Below are 23,155 nucleotides of genomic sequence, written 5' to 3'. Positions count from 1 at the left end.
ACAAAGGTTGTAGTATTTTATTGTCCATCTCATAACACTAGAATTGTGGAATTAAAGAATGTAAAGTTTATTGTAAATGACTTGATTAGTGGGAGTGATTTAATTCAAAATAATCATAATGAAGTACAACTCTTTAAATCAAATGACAGACTAGTAGTCATTCGTGCCCATTTGGTTCAAAAGCGTATTATACAACTAGTTATTCGAGTTCCACAAATTGTTGGGGGTAGATCAAGTTGTTGAGGAACCAATTGAACAACAAGTTTATCATCAAGGTAGTAAAGTAACATTAAGAAGACCTACAAAGATCAAAGGGTCAATCAACAATTTATAGTGATTATGAAGTGTATTTACAATAATTAGATTACAATATTGGAGCCAAAAATGATATTGAATGGGAACATATGAAGAATGTTTCATATGCCTCAACAATTGGAAATCTAATGTATGCTCAAGTTTGCCCTATATCTGACATTTCACAGTTGAAATTTTGGAAAGATATCAGAATAATCCAGGTATTGACTACTAGAAAGCTACAAAGAAGGTAATCAAATATCTTTAAGGGTTAAAGGATTTCATGCTCATATATAGACAAACTGATAGTTTGGAGGTGATATGCTACTTTTATTTAGATTTTGTTGGTTGCATTAATACCAAAAAAATCACCATTTGGTTATGTTTTTATGCTAACTAGCAGAGCTATATTTTGAAGCAACAAAAAGTAGACCTTGAATGCTACTTTTAGTATGAAGGTTGAGTTTATTTCTTATTTTAAGGCTACCTCAATGTTATATAGTTGAAGATTTTTATATTTGGGTTTAAAGTTGTGAATTCAATTGTTAGGCCATTTAAGTTATATTGTGATAACTCTGTTGCATTATTTATGGCTAAGAATAATAGAAGTGGAAGTCAAATTAAGCACATTGACACTAAATATAATCTAACCATAAGAAAACGTGTTCAGTGGTCATTGAGCACGTTAGCACTGAGTTGATGTTTGTCGATGATCCTTTGAATAAAGACATGCCATCAAAGAATTTTAAAGATCATTTAGCGCAAATGAGAATTGATTCCATGTTGCGGCAATCATTATTTTTACTTTGATAAAACACTTATTCAGTTTTTCTCATTTTGTTGTGCACATATTTATTTATTTTGAGAAATTTCGTTTGACCTAGGATAAACATATGGTTTATTCATTATAGTCAGGAGTTATTGATGAGAGACTTATATATCGTGATACGTGGATAATACTCACTTTTGGAGGACCTGTCGCCATGATCCTTGTATTTAGTTTCTTGTATCGATTGATAATGGAATAAATGGACCAAATGGGTGAATGTTAAAAATCTCTTAAATATGTGATATGTGGATCATATGATAGTTAATTATTTATATTGATGTGTTCCATTTGTTAATCAATTCTATAATTGTTGCATGTATTTTGATAATATAATCTCATATAACAACAATTTATTATGGCAAGTTTTGTGATGCAAAAACACATTTTTAATGACAATGATTAAATGTAGTCTTAATTCTTTTTCGCATTAGTTTTACGTAAATATGAAAATAATATCTTCTATTTATAATTATTATTTTTAAATTTGTTAGTCTTTTTGAATGATTGAAAAAAATGGAAAATGACAAAATACGTGTTTTCACCTGATAATAATGTTCCCAATTTAAGTTAAACGATTTTTTTAAAAAGATTTATTATAAGAATCCAATAAGATAAAAGGTAGATTTTGCGTTGAAAGGAAACCTAAAAGACCAGAAAACTAAAAACGTGGGCGTTTAAAGAGTCTAGTAGTTGCAGTTTGATGAAGCGGTCCACGTCAGCATTCTGAGATGGAGGTGGTGGAGCAGAGTAGGGGCCCACTGTGGAAATATATAACGGGAGAGGGGAAGAGATTAACGGGTCCCGCTCCCGTGTTACGGTTTCTGATTGCGACGTGGTAAGTGTAATGTTATTACGCGGAGGACAATCTTGTCATTTCCTCTCTCACTTCCTAACAGACACACAGCTCCTACTGTGAAGAGGGGAAGAAAGAAAAACAGAAACAAACTCCCATCCCATCATCATTCACTTCTTTCGGTTGTTGTTGTTCTTCGGTTTGGTCTCAACTCAACCGAATCACCTAACACCCACTCCTGGATGCATTAGACAACAATGGAGGATTCCGAGGTAGACCTTTCCCTTCCGTTGCTCCGCTCCACTCTTTTCAACTGCTTCTCCCGCCGCCTACCGCGGTTTTGTCTTCTTCTGTTTTTTATTTTGTTTCATACGAGGAAAATCGGTTCGGTTTTATTGTTCTCTGGGTTCATGGGAATGGGGACGGTCGTTTGTGATTTATGGTGCGTTTGGTGTTTTGGGTTTTCATTGGGTGTTTTGTGTTTTTGATCAGAAATTGACGGCGTTGAAGAAGGCTTACGCCGATATCATCCTCAACACGGCGAAGGAGGCCGCGGCGCGTATCATGGTGTCGGAGCGGAAAGCCTCGCGCTTTCAGCAGGAACTTGTTTCTACCAAGGAAGAAGCACTTCAAATGCTGCTTAGGCTCAAACAAATGTTCGATTCTAAGGTCTGACAATCACGCTCTTGCAAAGGGGTCTCCTTTTATAAAAAGATTCTTTCTTTGCCCTTTTACGCTTCGCTTTTGCTTTTATTGAAATTGGTGTGTTTGATTTGGAGTTTGTTACCCTACTCATGCTTCGTGATTCTGGTTTTGTGTGTATTGCTTTGTTCTCGATTAGTAATGTTTCGAGATTCTCGTTTCACTGTGTTTGCTTGCGTCGGTTTGATGAGTTTAATTTAAAATTTCTTAGCATGTGGGTGGGAGAAGAAAGGAAATTCTTGATAATGGAAACGCGTTACTTCTTCGTGAGGTTCTTGAAAAATCTTCAAGTGCTTAAATGTGGGTTGCTTTGAAATGGTTATGCTTGAATGACTGTATTGTTTCAGTTCATCATGTGATATCATTGATATGGTCAGTGTTAGGCATTTTAAATCTGGGGTAAGAGTTCTTCAGAATTTTCACATCACATTGTTGTTGTTTTTTAAGATTCAGATCATTGAATCTTGCTCTATTTTCATCTTTGAAACACAGGGTTGTTTGTTGGAAAATTCTTGCTAAAAATAAAAGGGGTTCACTATTTTTTTTGTTATGTGGCATCTTTTCCTGGTCATTAAAGGAATGCAATCAATAAACATTTTATAAAGTATGTGATATAATCGTGACTTGGTGTCAGAGGGATCCACTGGTACTTCTGTAATTGCCTAACTCTCCATCAATTTACTACATCATGTTAGAGGATGAAGCGGACTTGATTGTGAATGTAGGGACAAGACTATTACTGGATACTTTTGAATGCTAAACTTGTTCTATTACTGGGGAATCATATAAAGAAATATACATTGTATTATTGTTTCAAATTTTGAAAGTAAATTTAACTCATAGCAAATGCAGTGATTTTTCAACAGTGAGAGATTACTACCATCATAATATAACTCATGCTAAATGCTAACCTAAGAGTAATTTAATATTCTATCCTAGCTGCTAATACAGCTGAAGCCTACCAATCTGTGTGGTCTCATCTTCTCTCGTGTCTAATGAATGACAACTTTGCAGGTCAGTGAAGCAGAGCTGATGTCATTGAATCAGCAGAACAAAATTGAGGAGCTTGAAGCTCAGCTCCAGGAAGCCGAGGAAATAGTTAGAGACTTAAGAGCAGAGTTGAGAGAAACCCAGGCTGAGCTGGAGACTATGATGAAACACCAAATGCAACCCCCTGTGGAGAAAAACAAAGAAGATGAAATTTTAGCTCAGGAAAATTTTCTGCAAGAGAACAGACTTGATCATGATGGATCTATTTATTCTGCACCTGGTTTACAGTTTGAATCAGTCTCTATTTCTCAAACCCGAAATCCAACTATAAATGGATCCCTTGATAGCAGTAAGTTCTGTGGGTCACATGATCATACAAACAACTGCTACATTCATAACCCAGACTTTGCATCCATAGTCATTAGGAGGAAAGAGCCGAAGCTCTACAGAAATGGATGCACTCAGAGAATACATGCATTTGAAAGGAGCCTTTTTGATGCCAACGTGTCTGTTTCAGGAAACCTAGATAATGTACAAGATGAAACTTTAGTGAGTGTGCATGAAGAAGGTAAATCAATGAGCGTATCAACTAATGCCAACGATGATGTTATTTGTGAAAAGGAGAAACCAGATGAAGTTAAAGTGGTGAAAGCAGATGCTGACCTTGTCAAAGCTCCAGTTCATAGAAAAAAGAGAAGATTTGGGAAAAGGAAGGCTACTAAATCAGGATTACATTCTAACCAGGTTAAGGAAACAAAGAAAGAATCAGGTCTGTCTTGTGCAAAACATTCTCCACTTGTATTGGATAACGATGACCCCTCAAAGGTGAGTTCTTCAATGGCATGTGAAAATGAAACTCTGAAGGATATAATGTCTACTGTTGTCGATGTACCCACAGACACAACTGCAATGAATGAGCAATCAAGATCTCATAGCAATACTGAAAATGGGGAAGTATTACTTGAAGCTTGTAGCACTCGGAGCAAAATTAAAGCTGACAAGGAACCGATGGATAAATCAGATTTAACAAGACAAGACAGTTTGTCTGCTGAAAGTGTGGAGGTTCCAGCTTGTAAAAGTATTGAAGCATCTAATGAGTCACTGGATAAAATGGACCCAAAAGTGTCTGATGTAGATGCAAAGGTTTCTAATCGGCCTACAAGTGATAGGTTTCTTAAGTACACATTCTGTAGAAAGCGTAAGAAGGAGGCTGTTAGCTGTGATGAAGATTGCTCTCGAGATAATACCGATTCAAAGAAAAGGTGTGCAGAGAAGCAAGATGATCATGTGGATCCTCAGAAATCTTGCACAATGACTGAATCATCTCGGGACAGCCGACGACTAGCACAGGTTGCTCGCCAGGTTGGTAGTTTGTGAATGTTTGTTTCCATCTTTCACAATTTTTTCAAACAAGGTCATAGCATTATAGTAGTTACGTTGCTAGCTGGTGACAACAGTTCACTTTGGCTAATATTTAGCAAATTTCAAACTTACCTAATTAGAAATGGACAAATTGTTCTACTAAGTGGTAATTTTGTTATACTCTTATCATACTTGCTTGGAGAAGAAAAACTATAGAGCTGATAATTGATGATCTTCATTTTATTCAAGTTCTTATTAAACTTTTTTTTTTTTTAAAATCCTCAACTATTCCTCAAGTCCTTCACATCCCCCCTTTTCACTAGCCACTGATCTTATTTTTCACAATTAGTGTGGCATTCTAGTGAACAGTCAAGGAGTCTTCTTATTAAAAACCTGTACTTTGTTATAGCATGTATAATTATGAGTGCTTACGAAATTTGGCCATTGAATCATTTGAACCTGCCTGTAGACAAATATCATACAGAGATTCTTTCTTGACTCCAGGGTTATGGTCTGGTAATAGAGACAGCCAAAATCATTTGTCTCCCTTTGGTTTGAGGTTCAAAAGCTGTCCAGTGTCCAATCAAATCCCTTTTACCAGAGCAATTTTTCTAGCCAAGCTTGTCTACATTATGAGTCTTTAATCCTCCGTTTTTTGTGTTGTCTACTTCACACTTCACAGCTCAATTTTTTTTCTGTTATAAGATATTACTATTTTTCTATTGATTTCGTAGCACCATCTTCCTTTTGTTTTGACTTCTTTCCTTTGTTACCGTTGCTCTTTCTCAGCCATGGCATCATCTTGGAGATGATGATTCCAATTAAGGTAAGCCTATTGAAAACTTGAGTTACTTTAAGCTCTAGAGGTTTGTGTAGGACTCGGTTCCTTTTTTTACTTTATGTTCCTTGAGTTACTGTCTTGTAAACTATGCCTTAGATTGGTGGTGGTGATTGCGTGTCTATAGTTTCTCTATACTATGGCCTTTAATCATTAATAGTGGATGTCTTTACTTTTTTTGTATGTACTTGTAAGGAATTTTGTTGTACCCATATTGAAAACACTTCCTCTTTATGGGAATCCAGTTCTCTGGACTATGATTATTTACTCTGGTGATGTTTCGTCTAATTGTATTTACTTCTATATATGCTACTTACTATGTTTTGCAATGTATAACTGTCTTGTGTGTCTATTTCACATTGGCCCATTATGTACACCCCTAGTGTTATTGATCCTAGAATGGATAACTTTCGGCTATTAGTAGCACACTTTACCCATCAGGCATTTTGGTTCACTTATTCTGCGCAGGTAATTATCACAGTTGAAAACATAAGTTTGACACAGTAAACCTAATATTTTTGTCTCGAAATATGACCCATTGCTAACTGATGCTTACCCATAAACATCAATCTCTGATAAATAACTTAGTAGTTATGTGTTTCTCCTTTCAAAGAATTTTAACTTGTCAAATGCAAGTTGACTTTTTCTGTTTGGTTCTTGATTTCTCGCTATTCTTAAATATTCCGTTTCCTTAGTTTTGTATTAGTCTGTAACGTTGAAAAACTGCTAGCTCTTTCTCGATTCTATGAATTGGGCAATTTTTCTTTTTGTTTTTCACCATTTTTATTTCTAACGGAGTAAAAGATAAGATATTTTTCTTTGGCACCTTGATCTTCATTATCTGTAAGTGAAGAGTGGGTTTCCCCAAGTTTCTCCAGTATTTCTTTGTTAATTCCGATTGAGATGCTAAAAAGGCTTTTGCTTTATTCTCTATTTGTAGTTGTTTGGAGCATATAGTTAGAAAGAAATGCTTCTGTAGTCATCTATAGTATTCCCGTTCGAGTTAATTTCAGATTGAGTAGTTCACTTAATTCTTTGTGTTGTTCTGTTAGTGACCTTTTTAGCTGTCTTCTCTGGTAGATCTTACAGAGATGAGGGTGTTGTTACATTACATGTATAACATGTTCTTTATCCTTTTGTTTTACCCCTTCCATTCTTTGATTAATTTTTGAGGATTTCTTATCCTCTACCATTTGTATCTCTCCTTTGTTAATGAATTCTTTGTTTATTACAAAAAAAAAAACAAAACACACTGTCCCCTTTTTGCTTTAAATTTCCAGCACTGTTTGAATGAAATGCTAGCAATGATTTGGGTTCATTCTATGTTTCTACTTTCTAGCATGTCTTCTTTTTTTTAATATTACTTTTGTGTGTGAAGTATGGAACTCAAGATGCACTAGCCATCTTTATAGTTAAAGTGGTAGGCTTTTGAAATCTTTACATTACGTATTATGCATTTTCTTCCCCAAAAAGACCTTGACACTTGAGTCTTCATTATATTCCCGTATTGTTGCAATTAAAAATAAAACCCCCTTTTTCAGGTTAGATATTGTCATTGCATGTGTTATTCATTCTACTTGCAAAGTTTCATTTTTTCTTAGTAGTTATGGAAAAACTCATCTCATCTTTTCTCATTATTCTTCTGGAAATGCTTATGACCCTTTGTAAACAAACGGAACAGCAAATGAGGATATATATGAATTGTGTATCACTTTTTATAAAAAATGCATTTGTTTTGAGGTTTAGATGTCATCATCACAAGGTTTACTTGGTAGTAGTAAAAGGATGCTTGTCACATAAAAAGTAAAGGGATGAAGCTAACACATTTCTTGGATTTGGTTTGCAGCTTATATCTTTGTCCGAGAAGAAATGGTGGTAGTAGATCTATCTATTTATGATGAGTTGGTTTGATGGGTGGGAAGAGACTCAAAGCACAGTCCAATGCGCAATTGTTTCCGAAGGTGGCGTTTTGAGGGACGATTTACCTTGAAAGAGCTGTGGAATGTGTTAATATTATATATTATGTTATAACCATATATCGACTATTACTCTTTCATCCTTAGCTTAGAAATCTCAAGCATATTATATAAAACATAAAGTTATAATTGCTACCCTTTTGTAGGGGTTTCTGTTTGCAATACAAATTTTGGTGATGATATATTTGCGTCAGGGATGCATGTTTTACATTATTTGGGTTGAACATGTATTTAGTTACTAAAATTGGATGAAATTAGAATTTATTTATGTTCTATATTTTGATATATTTTAATTTTTAAAAATTTATAAATGAGTAAATATAATTTTTTTAATTTAAATACATTAATTTTTACTAATACATTATGGTTTGATACAATTTAGTTTAAATGTATGAAATGTTGTCTGACAATTAAAATTAAAATTAATATGGTTATTTAAAAAAATTATATTCATTCAAATTTAAATTTAAAAATATAAATGTATTAAAAATTTGATATAGATAAATTTTAATTTTACATCTAAATTTAAAAATCAAAAACATATTTTAATCCTAGAGTAGGTAGTGTTTGGATTTCCTTCTATGTTTGTTTTACCGCATGAAAAGAATTGTGCGACTCTTCTCAGGTGGTGTGACTCTTGCATGTTAGTTTGAGCATTTAAATACTAAGTTGGTTTCTATTTTTGTTGAGTTTGATTAATTAATTTTTTTTCAATTTAGTTTTTATTTTTGACAATTTAGTAAATTTAATTGATTCTGTATAAATAATTAACAGATAATAAACATAATATGTCATGATCAATTCATAAATTTTTGTTTTTTTTTTATATTTAAAAAAAATTAACTTATAAAGAAAATGTTTATGTGTCAAGTTACTATTGCTTCAGTATAGTGTTATTATCAGTGTCTTATATTCAATTTGATATTGCTATTTGTTATTTTTATTCAGTTCGGTCCTATTTTTATAAATAGAATCATTTTGTCCTTTTCTAAATTGAAACAAATTTAATTTTATATAAATATTATACTAATATTTTTATTAAAATTCACATTCTTATTAAATATTTCTAATTTAGGCTTAGAGTTGGTTTGAAATAAATTTTTATTAAAATTAAAAATCGATTAATTTTTTTTATAAAAAATTATACTCAAATAACGAATATAGGGATCACACCGAATATAAAACATACACACCCTGACACTACACTGACACCTGAACATTTTTTTAATTAAAAATCATAATTAAATTAAATTAAATTAAACAAAAAAATAATGAACTGATAGGTGATGCACACTTTTCAAAGTTTGTTAATTATTTAGACGACATTAGTATAAAGGACTAAATTGATGAAAATTTAGACCGGATTGGATATATATATATATATATATATATATATATATATCAAAATTAGTTCAAATGGAAGAAAAAAATCTGTTGATAAATGAATTCCAATATGTTGACTAGTATTTATCAAATCTTGCTCTAAAATCTGATTGGGTCTTGTCGTCCAAATAATAATTCTGTACCATGATGTCTCTATAATATTAGTTATTTGTGAAAGAAAGATACTGGTACAAACCATCAAAGTAAGTCCATCCCCAATGGTCCAAACACAAAAATTTTGGTAATAGTCTGAACCATTCATAAACATCACAACAAATATTATATATATATATATATATATATATATATATATAAACATTACGATAATTTTGTAATATAATTCCAAATTAAATTCGTTAATACTGATTTCATGAAAAAATAAAAATTGTAGAAAATATTTATTAAAATAAAATTATAGCTATAAAAACAAATATAAATTTACAATTTTATTATAGATAAATTTTAGTTATTTTATATGTAATTTTTTTATTGATTAAAAATATAAATATTTTTTCGTATTTATTTATATTTTTTATTAATTCAAGTACAATTTTATTTTGGTTTTAATATAAAATTTATTTAATAAATATAGTAATATTTGTAGATCATACTTTTAGATAACTTTATTAATTATTAAAATAATACTTATTTAATAAATAACAATATTTAGAAATCAAATTCCTTGTATTTTTTTTAATTAAAATAACTTGTTATTTTTACGTTAAAATAATATTCTTGAATAAATATAATAATAATTTTATATTATCCTGTTGGATATTTTTAACTATAAAAATTGTTAATTTTGATAAAATATCATTATACCATTTATATAAATAATAACTTTGGTTCCAATTTGAGAACAATCCTATCCTATTTAAAGTTTAATTTGAAATTAAATTGAATAAAAAAATAAATTTTGGGATTGACAAATTGAATTTATAACAATATTTCCAATTTTACTAAGGATGGGCAAAAAAAATTGTTTTGCCTTATCCGATCCAGTTTTGATCTGGTCTCATATGCAAAAAAAAAAAACTATTATTTTAAAATATAGATTTTAATTTTGATCTATATTTCCTCATTTTTTAAATTACATTTTTTGTTTTACTTTTATAGATTCTAACATTTGGATAGTCTAAACTTTTTTTTATTTGGATCCAAACAAATCTAAGCCAAATTTGAACTGCATTATTTACCACTTAAAACCTGAAAACCCCTCTCCTATTCCAAAATTTCAATCCACTAAACTCTAAATCCCAAATTTTTTATGGAACACGTTGAAGAACCATAGAATCCTAAATCATTTTTTCTCTTCTTCCTTTAGGTAACACGATATCTTTGTTTCTTGTTCTTATTACTCCTTGTTGTTTCTCCTTCTTGTTGCTTCTTGTTGTTTCTCCTTCTGTCCCTCTTTCATTCCTTTTTTTCTATTGATTCTGATTTTATATTTCGTTTTAGAAAATGCAAGAAAAATTCAAAGTGGTTATGTGACAGTGCACTTAATAGATTTTGCTCGAGATTAAGGTCGAGGTCGAGGCACGTGCGTTTTCAGAAGATGGTTTTAAAGTATGTAACCCTTCATCTTAGGGTTTGTAAACCTACTTTCATCTTTCGCATTCCTTGTTCTTAAAATTTCTTTTCGCTTTTGTTAATTTTTGGAGTCTTATTTTTGTGCGGGTGTGCTTATGATTGTACATTATGGGTGTGTTTATTTTTGTTTAGCTTTGATAGGAGATATTTGCTATAATTATATGGTGATTGGGGTTGATCATTGTATGGAGTTATATTTGATTTTGATGTGTGCGCTTGGTTAGATTGGGTTTGCCAAACAACATATTACCAGGTCTTTTGTTGTTTGCTCATTATTTCCCGAAAGAAAATCATATCATCAGTAAACTAAGAAGTTCAACTTCCACACGTCCATCACAAACCCTGTAAACACTAAAGAGACTTTTACCTATAAATTCTAAGATGAAACCACTCAAATGTTTTACCACAAAGTGAGTAAAATTATAGAGTATAAATACATAGCATGATCCAACACAACACTTTCATAATATGCAAAGATACCTACTTATAAATATGATCCGTATGGTTGGAACAAATTTTTGCAAACAACAGGATTAACCTCTTCGAACAAATCTAAGTTTCAAAAGTATTTAGAGGAAGAGCTTGGTACAAGAGCTTGATACAAGTGAAAATTTGAACATTCTCGATTGGTGAAAAATTAATTCATATAGATTTCCAATCCTTTCAAACATGGCACGAGAGTTATTAGCTATGCCTATTTCTATAGTAGCATCTGAGTCTGCATTTAGCACAGGAGGAAGAGTGCTTGATCCATATCATAGTTCTTTATCACATCAAAAGGTGGAGGTACTTATATGTACACATGATTGGTTGAAGAGCTTGAATGTGTTGACCAAGATATGTTGATGTTTCAATTATGTAATAATATTACAGTTAAATATGTATTAAGAAATGATAATTTTTTCATTTGTTATAGAGTTGCTTTCTCAACAAAATGTTAACCACAACATGATTTCTTTGAGTTAAAGCTCAATCCTCATGTGGAAGGTAATGTCTTTTATACATTCAATCATTGATTTAAGTAACTTGATGTTATAATGATACCTTCAATGATCAAATTTTTACTTACATGTACATTTATGGTGAATGGACTTTTTGTATGGAGATGGATAGTGATAGTATGACTAATAATTCTCCATGTTTCCCCTTGCTATGACATTTTATTTTAAGTTTTGATGTTTATTGGAAATTCTAGTTACTACATTTATGGTGAATAGACTTTTGGTATGGAGATGTTTATTTTAAATTTTGATGTTTATTGAAAATTTTAGTTACTACATTTGTGGTGAATAGACTTTTGGTATGGAGATGTTTATTTTAAGTTTTGATGTTTATTGAAAACTTTAGTTACTACATTTGTGGTGAATAGATTTTTGGTATGGAGATGTTTATTTTAAGTTTTGATGTTTATTGGAAATTCTGGTTACTACATTTATGGTGAAGGGACTTTTGGTATGAAGATGTTTATTTTAAGTTTTGATCTTTATTGGATTTGGAAATTGTAGTTGTTGATTTAAATGTGAACAATTTTAAGTAGTAAGATCAAGTAGAATAGTTTTTCTATGTATATGAGGTTGTAAATATTTGACTAATCACAGACATCAAGTTTTACATATTAAAATCCACAATGAATAAGTTGAAGCAATGAATTTTTTAGTTTTTTTAATATTAAGAATTTATCTATATATTATGATTATTTTTTAATATTTATTATATTTTATATATTGTTTAACCTTTTATATATTTATGTATTAAATGAAATAGTTATTTTATTTTTAAAAATATAGATTTAAAATTAAAATTAGATTTATAAAAAAATAATTTTTAGTAAAAATATGGATTTAGAAATGAATATGGATTTAAAAGTGATCCAAATATTTAGATATAAACTTAGAACTTGATCTAAATATTTGGACGTAGATTTTTTTATTTGGATCTAAAATCTAGTTCAATTTTTTTAGATATGGATTGGATATAGATTGGATCATAAAAAATTTAATCCATGATGTCCACAATTATATTCTCAATTTTCCCTTTAATAAATAACAATTTTTTTAAATTAAAATTATTGTTTTACCATTTTTTACCTTTTAAGTAACTGCTTTATTAAATCTAATTATTTCTTTCAATTTTTTTAATTAATATTTTTAAACTTAAATAAATATATTTAATAAAAAAACTATCTACAAAATAAATAAGAAAAAAATTATAATAAAATTTAAAAATTTATTTATACTTATTTTATAAAATTATAAAAAGTGAACAAACATGCTCATAGTATTAGTAATGAAAATTGTGATCTATTTTTTTTAAGTTGTACAAAAACATTTTGTTATCTTGTAATAGTGATGCATTGTATTTTATCTGAATTTGTGATTAAAATATTTTGGTAAATATTTATAGAATTTATTTTGTAAATACCGACGAATACATACGAATATTAAAAAAATATGTAGATACTCACAGATATATGTGACAGGTACAAGATGAATATTGATCCAGATAATGTACGAGGAAGCCACTGTCATATCGCATTAACAATGTTATGTGACATGACATTCACGGGACGAGACAACAAAAAAACTTAAAAAGATAAAATGAAATAAAAAAACAAGAGAACTACATAAAAAAAACTACTTAATTTATTAAACAAAAATTAAGACTAAAAAGACTAATTTAACCTTAAAAAGTAACACTTCGTCGGAACTTATAAAAAGAAGTTAGGCTTAATTAGTGATTTAGTCATTTCATTTGCTACTTTGATTTATTTTGGTCCTCTTATTATTATTTTTTAGTTCAGTTTAGTCCTTCAACCTTTTAAAAATGTTCAATTTGATCCCTTATTATTTTTTATTCAATTTAATCATTATTTCTTTTTAAACGTTTCTTTTGAAACGATCCAATTTTATTCTCTCCAATTTGAAATCAAATTAGTAATGAAGTTCAATTACAACTTATATGTACATGTTAAAATAATTTTTTTATAATTTATACATCAAATCACTTCACCTAAATATTTAAATTATTTAATTTTTTACATCTATCTAAGTACTCAAATTTGTTACATTTAGGTGAAGTGATTTGAAGTATAAATTATAAAAAATTACTTTAATATAAATTATAATTAAACTTAATTACTAATTTGGTTTCAGGTGAGAGAGGACAAAATTATATTATTTAAAAAAATGATTAAATTGAATAAAAAATAAAGATTAAAATGAATATTTTACAAAATTAGAAATCTAAGTTGAATAAAAAAATAATAAAATGATAAAAATAAATCAAAACAAAAACAAGAAATTAAAAAACTAAATATTATATTTAAAAACAAAAAAGAAAAAGGTATAAAAATAGAAGAAGAAGTTATTAGTGCGGGAAGTGAGTAAACCCTAGTTAGTCGAAGTGGGTGAGAATGGGAATAGCAGGTAAGGTTGGGGATTATGCTTTCAAGGCCTTCACCGCCACTCTCGGATTCACCACCATTTACCTCACCGCAACCTTTTCCGTCAACGTTTACAGAGGCCTCTCTTGGCACAATGCTCAAACCGTACTCATCTCTCTCTCTCACTCTCATATTTTTTCTCTCTGTTACTTTGTTTATTTAGAATCGGTATTTTGCATTACTTGCTTCGATCCATCTAGGTTTTATGAGTTGTGACTTTGGATCGTGTCCGATCAATTAACCTTTCGTGCTTTAATCCTCTGCTGCCTGTAATCTACCTTAGTCTCGTGTTGGCTTTTCCTTGATCGTTCCTGTTTCGTGCAATTCTCGTTTATTCGAATTCTGAGACGTATTTTGTAGCTTTTTGAGGATAGGGAGGAATTTATTTTGTTGCGTCATATTATCTGATGATGTTGTCTGTTCTGATTATTTGATCTTCTACATTTGTCTGTGCAATGCAATGCGTAATGATTATTTTGGTTGAAATCTTGAATTCCGTGTCACTGAATATGCTGGAAAAATGCAGTTCTAATTTTAATTTCTGTGTTGGATTGGTATTATGGATTTTGTTGCGATGCGATGGTTTTATAGTCAAATTGCACTCAAGCAGATATATCTTTTACGACTTTGCCTAATGTTGGTCACTTGGTGCTTTTCTGCAGAAACTTGTCAAAGAAGATGCTGATGAGCAGACACCGTGATTTGATCTCATAAGCCCACCTTCTTGAATTTCAAATCATGTTGTGTAGAAATGTAATGTGAGTTTCTTTCTTATATTTTTTCAGTTAATTGGCCAATAATTGAATGGCAAATGTTGAGTAATAACCCGTTTAATTAACAAAGATAGATAGTCCTTTTTGGTAGATTGTGCTCATACATAATTATTTGTTCACGTGTTCTATGTGTCTGAAGAATCGCTGGAATTACTTCTGGTCATATACGACGACATTAGATGGTGGATAATGGAGATATATTGAGTAGAGGTGTGAATCACCTTAGATGTTGGTGAATAATTTGAGTTCATCTCATTAAATACTCATTATGAACAAATAAATGAAAACATATAGTCAGGCTTGATAGTTTAAATGAGTCTCATCTAAACTTTGTAGGTTTTATATTTGTATGTTAGAGAATACGTTATATTATATAGAAAGAGAAACGTATCACATACATATGTTAGAAGTACAATTATAGTCAATTACATTTATTAGGTCATACTTGAATGGTCAAGATTCAGAGAAAAATATAGAGAATTTTTAATTGATTATTTAATTACTAACTAATTTGTAATATTGGTAATTTATATATCTTTGTATGTCTTATATATATACTTTTCATTTCATACACTAATAATGGTTCTCACTTAATACGATTTGAAAGTATATAATGTGACTTAGATAGTTGTATTTTTATTCATTATTTTTATTTGAAACATTATTTGATGTATATATCTTTTTATTAATATTGATTTTTAAGAGTTGTATTCTAAAGAATCTGTTTACATTTTGTTCAAAGAAGTCCCCTCTTTACATAAAGAAAGATTTCTTCTCCAATCTCAAGCTATTTTAATAAATTAACTTTATATTTTATTATAGTTTCACTTTACTTTTTATCGTTAAGATATCTGTCAAATAAAAAAAATTATTTACCATTAAAAAGTAGTAAAAAAATAAAAATAAAGTCATAAACAAGTTAGAAATCAGTACAGTACATGTCAGTTGTTTGATTAAATAGTCGAGAGTTTAATTTATTTATTTTATTTTAGAAACAACTTTAGTTTTAAATACTTGTATGATTGACATTTACACATTATTTTTATTCAAAATTCTGGTGCTTTTATTCAATGATGGTTATTTATTATTGAATAAAAAAGAGTCTATATATCACTATTTGAACGGGAATTTGATAGTTAGGGTACAATGAACTTGATTTAAGTTTTGTTCAAACGTTTTTCCTATCAAGTTGAAGTTTTATTATTACATATTTTAGGTGTTTCTGGTACGGCCTTCTATCACTGTTTAAGTAGTCTGCCTGTAATAGCTGGCAGCATTTAGAATTCAATTATTTTTTTATACATTTTGTTGAACATAAGAGTTGTGCAAATCTGTTATAGCTTATAATTGATCTGAATGGTAAGAACTCTCGGTTTTTTTAGTTTCTTCAATTTGATATTAACCGACATTTATTCGGTTTTTTTAGTTTCTTCAATTTGATATTAACCAACATTTATTCTATTTTTCTATCAAGTTTGAGAATTAAAGCAAATGTGTTACTTATTTCAATATTTCAATTTCAATGTCAAATTTATACGTTATGAATAAAAGTAATATGAAGTAAATAATGTCTCTGGATGCACAAGGAGCGGTTTAAAATTATATAAGTTTAGTAAAATATTAGTAGTTAAGAATGTGATCATTTCATAATTATATTTACATATATTAATAATTTTTAACATTTGATTATTCATTGAAATTATAACTTGTTATCTTATAATATACTTATAATATACGTAATTTATTTATATGGTGGTAGTAGTTACTGAATGGACGGAAGAGAAAAGAGCGCGACTTAAGTTATCGAGTATATTGGCGTATTGGGCCTTTATTGAACTATCCCCAAACCAAAACCTAAGATGATAATAAGCCAGTTTAGCTAGTGAAGAAGCTGATTAATACTTGATATTCACACAAGTATGACTTCGAATTAACAATTTCTACTATTGTCATATTTAGGGCTCTTTACTAGTCAGTCTTGTATTTTGAAATCCTCAATGTTGTAATTTTGACGTTTCAATCAAATAGTAATGGTTTAGACGGTTTTTGTTTTGCACAGAGCACACTCCATATAAACTTGTTAGAATTTCCAACATGACATATAAAATTCAAGTTTACGTGAAGGGAGAATTCCCTAATACGATTGAAAGAATCCAGAACCCTAGATTACATCTTTTAAGTGGTTATTTCTCTTAGGGACTCAAGCTAAAAGTTGCAGTCAGAATAACTAAAGCAATCTAATGAGTATTAAATGGTTTAGGTTAGAGTAGAGGAAACAAACTTCAACATTCGCATATTATCACTTGTTCCTGCTTTGATATGCAGTTCCACCGAAGTCTAAGTAAGGATATTGTACATGGTAATCCATCATGGAAGCAATACCGTCATCATCTTCTAATTGAAGAATTGGCATTCTAATACACACTTGCTTGACACATTTTCTTGGAGTTTGGTTGCAAATTAATTTTTCTTTTTCATAAAAGCATGAAATTTGTAAGAACGTTTTAGTTATTATTGGATTGGGATTGGTTGTGATCTCCTTGCCCTCCATGAAATAGTTGTCATAGAAGTTGAAGGTACTGTATTAATTAGATATATAAATTAACAAAATTTAAATTAGGAAGGTTTACTAAGTATATCATGTTACTTGTTAAACCACAACTATTTAATTACACAGTTAACTTCAAATAGAGTATAAAATTTGGTATCAATATCCATTTACTGATTTTGTAGTATTTAAGTTGAACTAAACTTTTTACAAAACATGATTGAAGCATTATCTATTTTAACATTCATATCTATTTATAAATCTAAGTAATTTGTTTCATATTTAGGAAATTATATTCTAAGAGACATTTTGTCATAAACATGAAGTACCTGCATTAATCCTTAGGTTATACATGTTTTATATTTATACATGTCATAAATATGAAATAATTGCAGTAACTTAAAAATCTTTTTCATATATAAATTCATTTCTAATCTGTTCTTTACAAACTCGTTAGGTTGTGCATGTTAACAGTAATTTTAACTATTATTTAGGAACATTTGTGTATTATTAATATTTCCTTTTAAAAAATACCTAACTGTGTCAGATCACTAATCATTTGAATAATAGGATATCCAAGGGACAACCTAGAAAGCGCTGGGGATGAGCATTTTTGCACATAAGAATCTTATTGTTGGATCCTTTCCAATAAGGTGCTAAACAAAAATGGATAGTAGAGGTCACACATGAAGTATAAGAGACAAGAAACAATGTTCTCCAATGATGAGATGCCGATAGTGCATGCCATTATAGAGAACCTTTTAACATAACTCGAAGACATTATGCAACACAATGCTTAATCATAAAATAAAAAAAAAAATAAAAAAAAAGCAGCCTATCACTTCTCTGTACATATACAAAATCACTCTTATTTAAAAAAGTGTGGTATTTAGTCGCGAGATATGCAAATGAAATTCTGCCCTGCGACGTAGAATATATGTAGAATATATGGTCTAGCCCGCTCAAGCCTTCTTCACCTGGAACAAGACTAATGGAATTCGAGTGGCACAAATTTAGATATTCTGATTGAATTGTAATTCCGATCAAGGGGGTCCTTCCATATTGAGAGAGAATCAAAAGATCAAACTTGCATTCTAGATTGTGCAGTCATCTGCAAGTAAATAAGAAATATGGGTATTAGGAAAAAAGAATAAACGAGTAATCTAACATTGCATGGAGAATGTTGACAGTGGCAGCGACAAAGTTGCATGCCTTGTTTAGAGGCATTTAGAAAGCTAACTTACTTTTAAACCAGCTCTGATGTAGCAAAATTTCTCGAATCTGCATGAATCTCTGCCAGTGGATTAGTGATGAAGCCTCCATCAAGCCTAAATCTATGGTTTGTCAACTTGGTTTCACCATTCTTGTCGGCTTGGTAGTTCGAGGCAGCAAGTGATGAAGTGATGCCACCTGATCTAGAGAACCGCGGGATTGAATGCCGGTCATGTGTTTTCCTCCAAAATTTAGAGCTCAAAAATTCTGCTCCAGGTAGCATGCAACATGTGTTGCCATGAACATCAGATTTAGTCATCCTTCCACTTGATATAGCCAAATCATAAGAGATCTCATCCAATGCCAACTCAAGACCATGCACACGAGTCTCTAAAGAACGCATTCCATTTTGTGAGCTCCCCATAAATTTCTGTGACAATATGGAGAAGCATGTTGGAGATGTTTGTCATTATAGAATTGGTACAATGCTACATGTGCATAAAAGGAGAGAAAAGGATGAAGTTTGAACACAATAACAGTATAACCGGCCTTCCAGCAATTTGAAAAATTAAGCAGCACAGATAAAAGAATTTATTGGGGGAACTTGATGCTAAGCATTAGGAACAAACCTGCAGAAGATCGAGTAGACTTGACTGCTGCTTCTCAATCTGATGTAGCTGATCACGGATCAGCGATAAATCTTCACTCTCTTTGTCATTCCTATGGAGATCTTTAGAGACATCACTGACAGGAACCGAGTCTTGACTTTCTTCATGATATGGAACCACTCGAGATCCAGCTTTGGACCCACCATACTTGTGTATTCTATCATCAGAACCTCTATATAGCAGTGCCCTTTTCATTTCTGGCTTTGAAAATCTGCTTTTATCCATTTTGTTACTTTCCAAAACAATTCCATCCATCTCCTGCAGATCTCCCTGATCAACCACAGCAACTTGAGTATCCCAATTCTTATTATTTAGTTTTCGGGAAACAATCGAACTCGTTCTCTTGTTGTTGCCACTTGAAGCACTCCTATTCTTGGCACTGCTAGGAGAAGAACTATCTGCTGGACTGAATCTGCTAAAAGGTGTAGTTTTCTTCCGCAGATTGGCCATCACTGAACGAGGACTACATGAATTTTGAGAGACAGCAGGATAGCGTCCATCACTTGAATTCTCTGAATCAATAATGAGACATGAAAGAAAACAGGTATGAAAAACACTCAAAGACAATGCAACATAACAAATTAATCGTACAACCAAAGGAGCAAGTTGCCAAATGGCGACGCTAATTATAGCACGTTTGGTTCCAGTCCCAACTGTGATTTCTCACATTCACATAGAAGCTAATGGTCCTCGCTTCGACATGGTTTCTTATTTTATAATGAGTTCCCAAATATGAACTAAATAATAGCAGGCAAAAATTCCGAGAGTTTATCTAAAGATCGAACAACCGTATATTGATCATCACCTTTTCCCCTTACCCGTACGTTTATCTAATTATGTTTTCTATTTAAACCCACAACAGCGAAGCGAACATAACATGATCAATTATTTCGTTACTGACACTCACCTATCACGGCTTCTCCAATTAACACTAAAAATCCAAAACTTCAAAATCAAATTACCTTTAGAAGAAGGTTGCGATTTAGGAGGTGGCGTAACTTCATCGGAAACATCAGGAATCTGCTTCCACGCTTCCAACATCTGATTCATAACTTCCCGAACTAACTTTACCTGAACAAAACACCACGCACTCTCAATTCACTTTCAAATTACCATAAGTGAACATCAACGAAAAAATAATATATATAAAATCCCTTTACAATTTACACAAACCTTATCAAACCGTCGATTTTCAAAAACTCTCACACAGTCGGCCTTGAACTCCGACAAGAAATCCCTCTCTACGTTGGCAACCACCACGAGAGTCTCCGCCGCAGCCTTCCGCGTGGCCCAATCGTCGCTGCCCAACGCTTCTACCAGGCACGGAACCAAACTCTTCAAGGGCGCGTGACCGGACGCGCCGCCGGAAGCGACGACGCTTCCCACTAGCGTCAACAGCCCGGGCTTCGCCTTGAACCCGTCGCGCTTCAGAAGCTTTTCAAACCGCGGCAGTAGCTTCGCCAGCCTGGCCGGGTCCGGATCCGGAGCTCCATCGATCGCGGCGGCGAGACACAGCGCGGCTCCAACCTGCGCGTTCTGGTCCTGCTCCGTGAACAGCGCCTCCGCCAACGGCTTCACGAACGAATGCAACGGCTGCCTGTTGACGTGCCGCGACAATGCCGCAACCGAACTCACGCACGCGGATCGCACCGACGAGTCCGCGTCGCGGAGGCGCCGCACAACACTGCCGATAATTTTAGACAGGTACGGCGCGAGCATGTTGCCATGCGTCTCGGCCAGGAACCCTAGCAGCTGCACACATTGCTTGCGGACCGGTGGCTTGTCGGACGGGTCAGTGGAGTACATGCACGATAGGAAAGCCGGCACGGTGGCCGCATCGAGACACCGAGCGATGGACTCGAGTTCTGCAGTGGCGAGAGACTGCGTGTCGCGGTCAGAGAGTTTGGTCAGGCATGCGAAGACTCTTTGCTTTACGCTCTGCGGTGACGACGACATTCTGATTACAGTGACGATCCCAACGAATGATCGACTAACTTTCCGGTGGTGGCGCCGGTTGAATTCCCGGTACCATCGCAGGTGAGTTTTATTTGGTTTTGCGAGGGAATGGCATGGTAGGAACGGTTTTATTGATGTGCAGTTGCGGAGAGTGAAGGTGAAGGTGAAGACATAAACCGCGTGTCGTTTTCTGGTTACTTAAGCGAGAACAGCTGCTGAACTACGGTGTCGTTTTGTTGATGGAGACCGCGTTTGGTTTGCCATTTTTTTTTTGTTTTTTTCTTTTATTATGTTCTCCTTTTTTTCACTCTACTCAAAGGCTGGTCGGGTTTGTTTGTTTCCATGGTGCTGACTTCTTATTTCCAAATACGTTGATGAATGCCACATTACTGGGAATTCCTAATTTGTTGCTTAAGCCATTATATTATTAAAATTAGTATCCTAATCCTTGGTTGCATGTGGGAATGGTTATTTTATATCATCACATCATAAAGTCTACGAATAATCTCACGTTTTCCCTCAGAACGTGCTTTTTTTCAACTTTTAAGGTTAAATTCATTTATTTTTCTTTCATTAACATTTTAACAAATTAAGTCATCGTTTTAAGTTTGCATCTTTGACTTTTAAATCGCAGGAAGTTTGGTTAATGATATCGAAAGTATCGACCTTCTTAAATAATAGTGCTTTTTTACAAACTCTAATCTATAACATCAAAAATTCTTGCTTTAACTAGTTTGAACTTTCTTACAAGTTAACTCTTAAACCGTTTATGTCATACTCTTGTGTGAACAATTTTACTGTGTATTTAAATGGAAATAAATAATATGTTATTATTTTTTATTTTAATTTTTTTATAAAGAAAAAAATCTAAGGAATTAAAACTGTAATTTAAGGAAATGTTTGTCTGCACCTATCTATCTATCTATTACTATTATTTATCACTTTAACATAAATATCTAATAGAAGTTGTTTTCTAACATTGTAATGTCCATTAATTTTTTTTAATAAATTATTTCCTCCTTCGGAATTAATGATTTCATTTTTCAATTTGTTTAATGATGTTGCCGAAATTTAAGTATGACAATATCACGGTTAAAAAGTGTTTAAAAACTCAATAAATCATATAATAATATCAGGAATTCAAGGAAAAAAATAGATATTTTCATTGATTAATAGGAATATATATTAATAACAGTAACTTTGAAATTAATGGCAAAAAACAATAGCCCAAAAATATAATTTAGATATAGAAAATTTATTAGAAAATTGAAGAAAAAATTATATCGTTATCATTATTGAGATTGAAAAAAAAAAGTGAAAATGAACAAGAAAAACGTCATACATGTTTAAGTGAAATTATTTTATGAAAATGATATTTATTCATATAAATAAAAAGTTACACAAAATTTATTAAAATTCATCAAAGAAACAATTCAATAAAATTTGTATAATTTAAATATAAAATGGGTCTTTTTCATCTTTCAAAATCTTAATTAAACATGATCATATTTAAGTACGATCTAGAAAACTCCGATAGTTTTAATTGAATAGCATGAGATATTTTTTAAATATTTTTTAAATGTCAAACACTCTTAAAAATTTTCAAAATCTTCATGGATGTCGATACACCTGTTTAATGAATACAAAAATTCAATTTATTATAAGTATTTTTCACAAATACATATGTCGTAGTGGAAGAAATAAAAAAAAAAAAAAGTGGCTTGCGCTGTCATAATTAAAATGTGCTTGGTAGCTAATGTAGTGTTAAAGACATCCGAATTTTACTCAACCATTGAAGA

At 31.5% G+C, this 23,155-nt stretch overlaps 2 protein-coding genes and 1 long non-coding RNA gene across 5 annotated transcripts; 2 read left to right on the top strand and 1 right to left on the bottom strand.

The window, feature by feature from the left end:
* The first annotated feature begins 1,956 nt into the window (after positions 1-1,956).
* LOC114178892 (uncharacterized) lies at positions 1,957-7,977 on the top strand. Of its 2 annotated transcripts, XM_028065034.2 has the most exons (5): positions 1,957-2,188; positions 2,409-2,585; positions 3,633-4,970; positions 5,760-5,796; positions 7,655-7,977. In XM_028065034.2, exons 1-4 carry the CDS (start codon positions 2,174-2,176, stop codon positions 5,793-5,795), a joined length of 1,566 nt encoding a protein of 521 aa, XP_027920835.1. In that variant the 5' UTR covers positions 1,957-2,173; the 3' UTR covers position 5,796; positions 7,655-7,977. The 2 variants fall into 2 exon arrangements, with proteins under 2 accessions (XP_027920835.1, XP_027920836.1); XM_028065035.2 differs by lacking the exon at positions 5,760-5,796 and having other exon boundaries at positions 1,963-2,188.
* A 6,139-nt stretch (positions 7,978-14,116) lies between these two features.
* Positions 14,117-15,091, top strand: LOC114178317 (uncharacterized). Its single transcript, XR_003603315.2, has 2 exons — positions 14,117-14,304; positions 14,862-15,091. It is a non-coding gene; the product is annotated as an uncharacterized LOC114178317 (long non-coding RNA).
* A 3,123-nt stretch (positions 15,092-18,214) lies between these two features.
* On the bottom strand, positions 18,215-21,615 carry LOC114178316 (TORTIFOLIA1-like protein 3). Of its 2 annotated transcripts, none has more exons than XM_085671383.1 (5): positions 20,574-21,615; positions 20,363-20,471; positions 19,362-19,912; positions 18,733-19,162; positions 18,215-18,631 (listed from the first exon to the last, which is right to left on the bottom strand). In XM_085671383.1, the coding sequence occupies exons 1-4, from the start codon at positions 21,354-21,356 to the stop codon at positions 18,767-18,769; spliced, it is 1,839 nt and encodes a 612-aa protein (XP_085527509.1). In that variant the 5' UTR covers positions 21,357-21,615; the 3' UTR covers positions 18,215-18,631; positions 18,733-18,766. The 2 variants fall into 2 exon arrangements, with proteins under 2 accessions (XP_085527509.1, XP_027919949.1); XM_028064148.2 differs by having other exon boundaries at positions 18,765-19,162; positions 20,574-21,610.
* Positions 21,616-23,155: the final 1,540 nt, after the last annotated feature.

This window comes from Vigna unguiculata, chromosome 3 (assembly GCF_037176805.1).
Source record: "Vigna unguiculata cultivar grain cowpea cultivar isolate G323 ecotype 2 chromosome 3, ASM3717680v1, whole genome shotgun sequence".
In the NCBI taxonomy this organism is placed as follows: Eukaryota; Viridiplantae; Streptophyta; class Magnoliopsida; order Fabales; family Fabaceae; genus Vigna; species Vigna unguiculata.
This window is presented reverse-complemented; position numbering and strand designations above follow the sequence as displayed.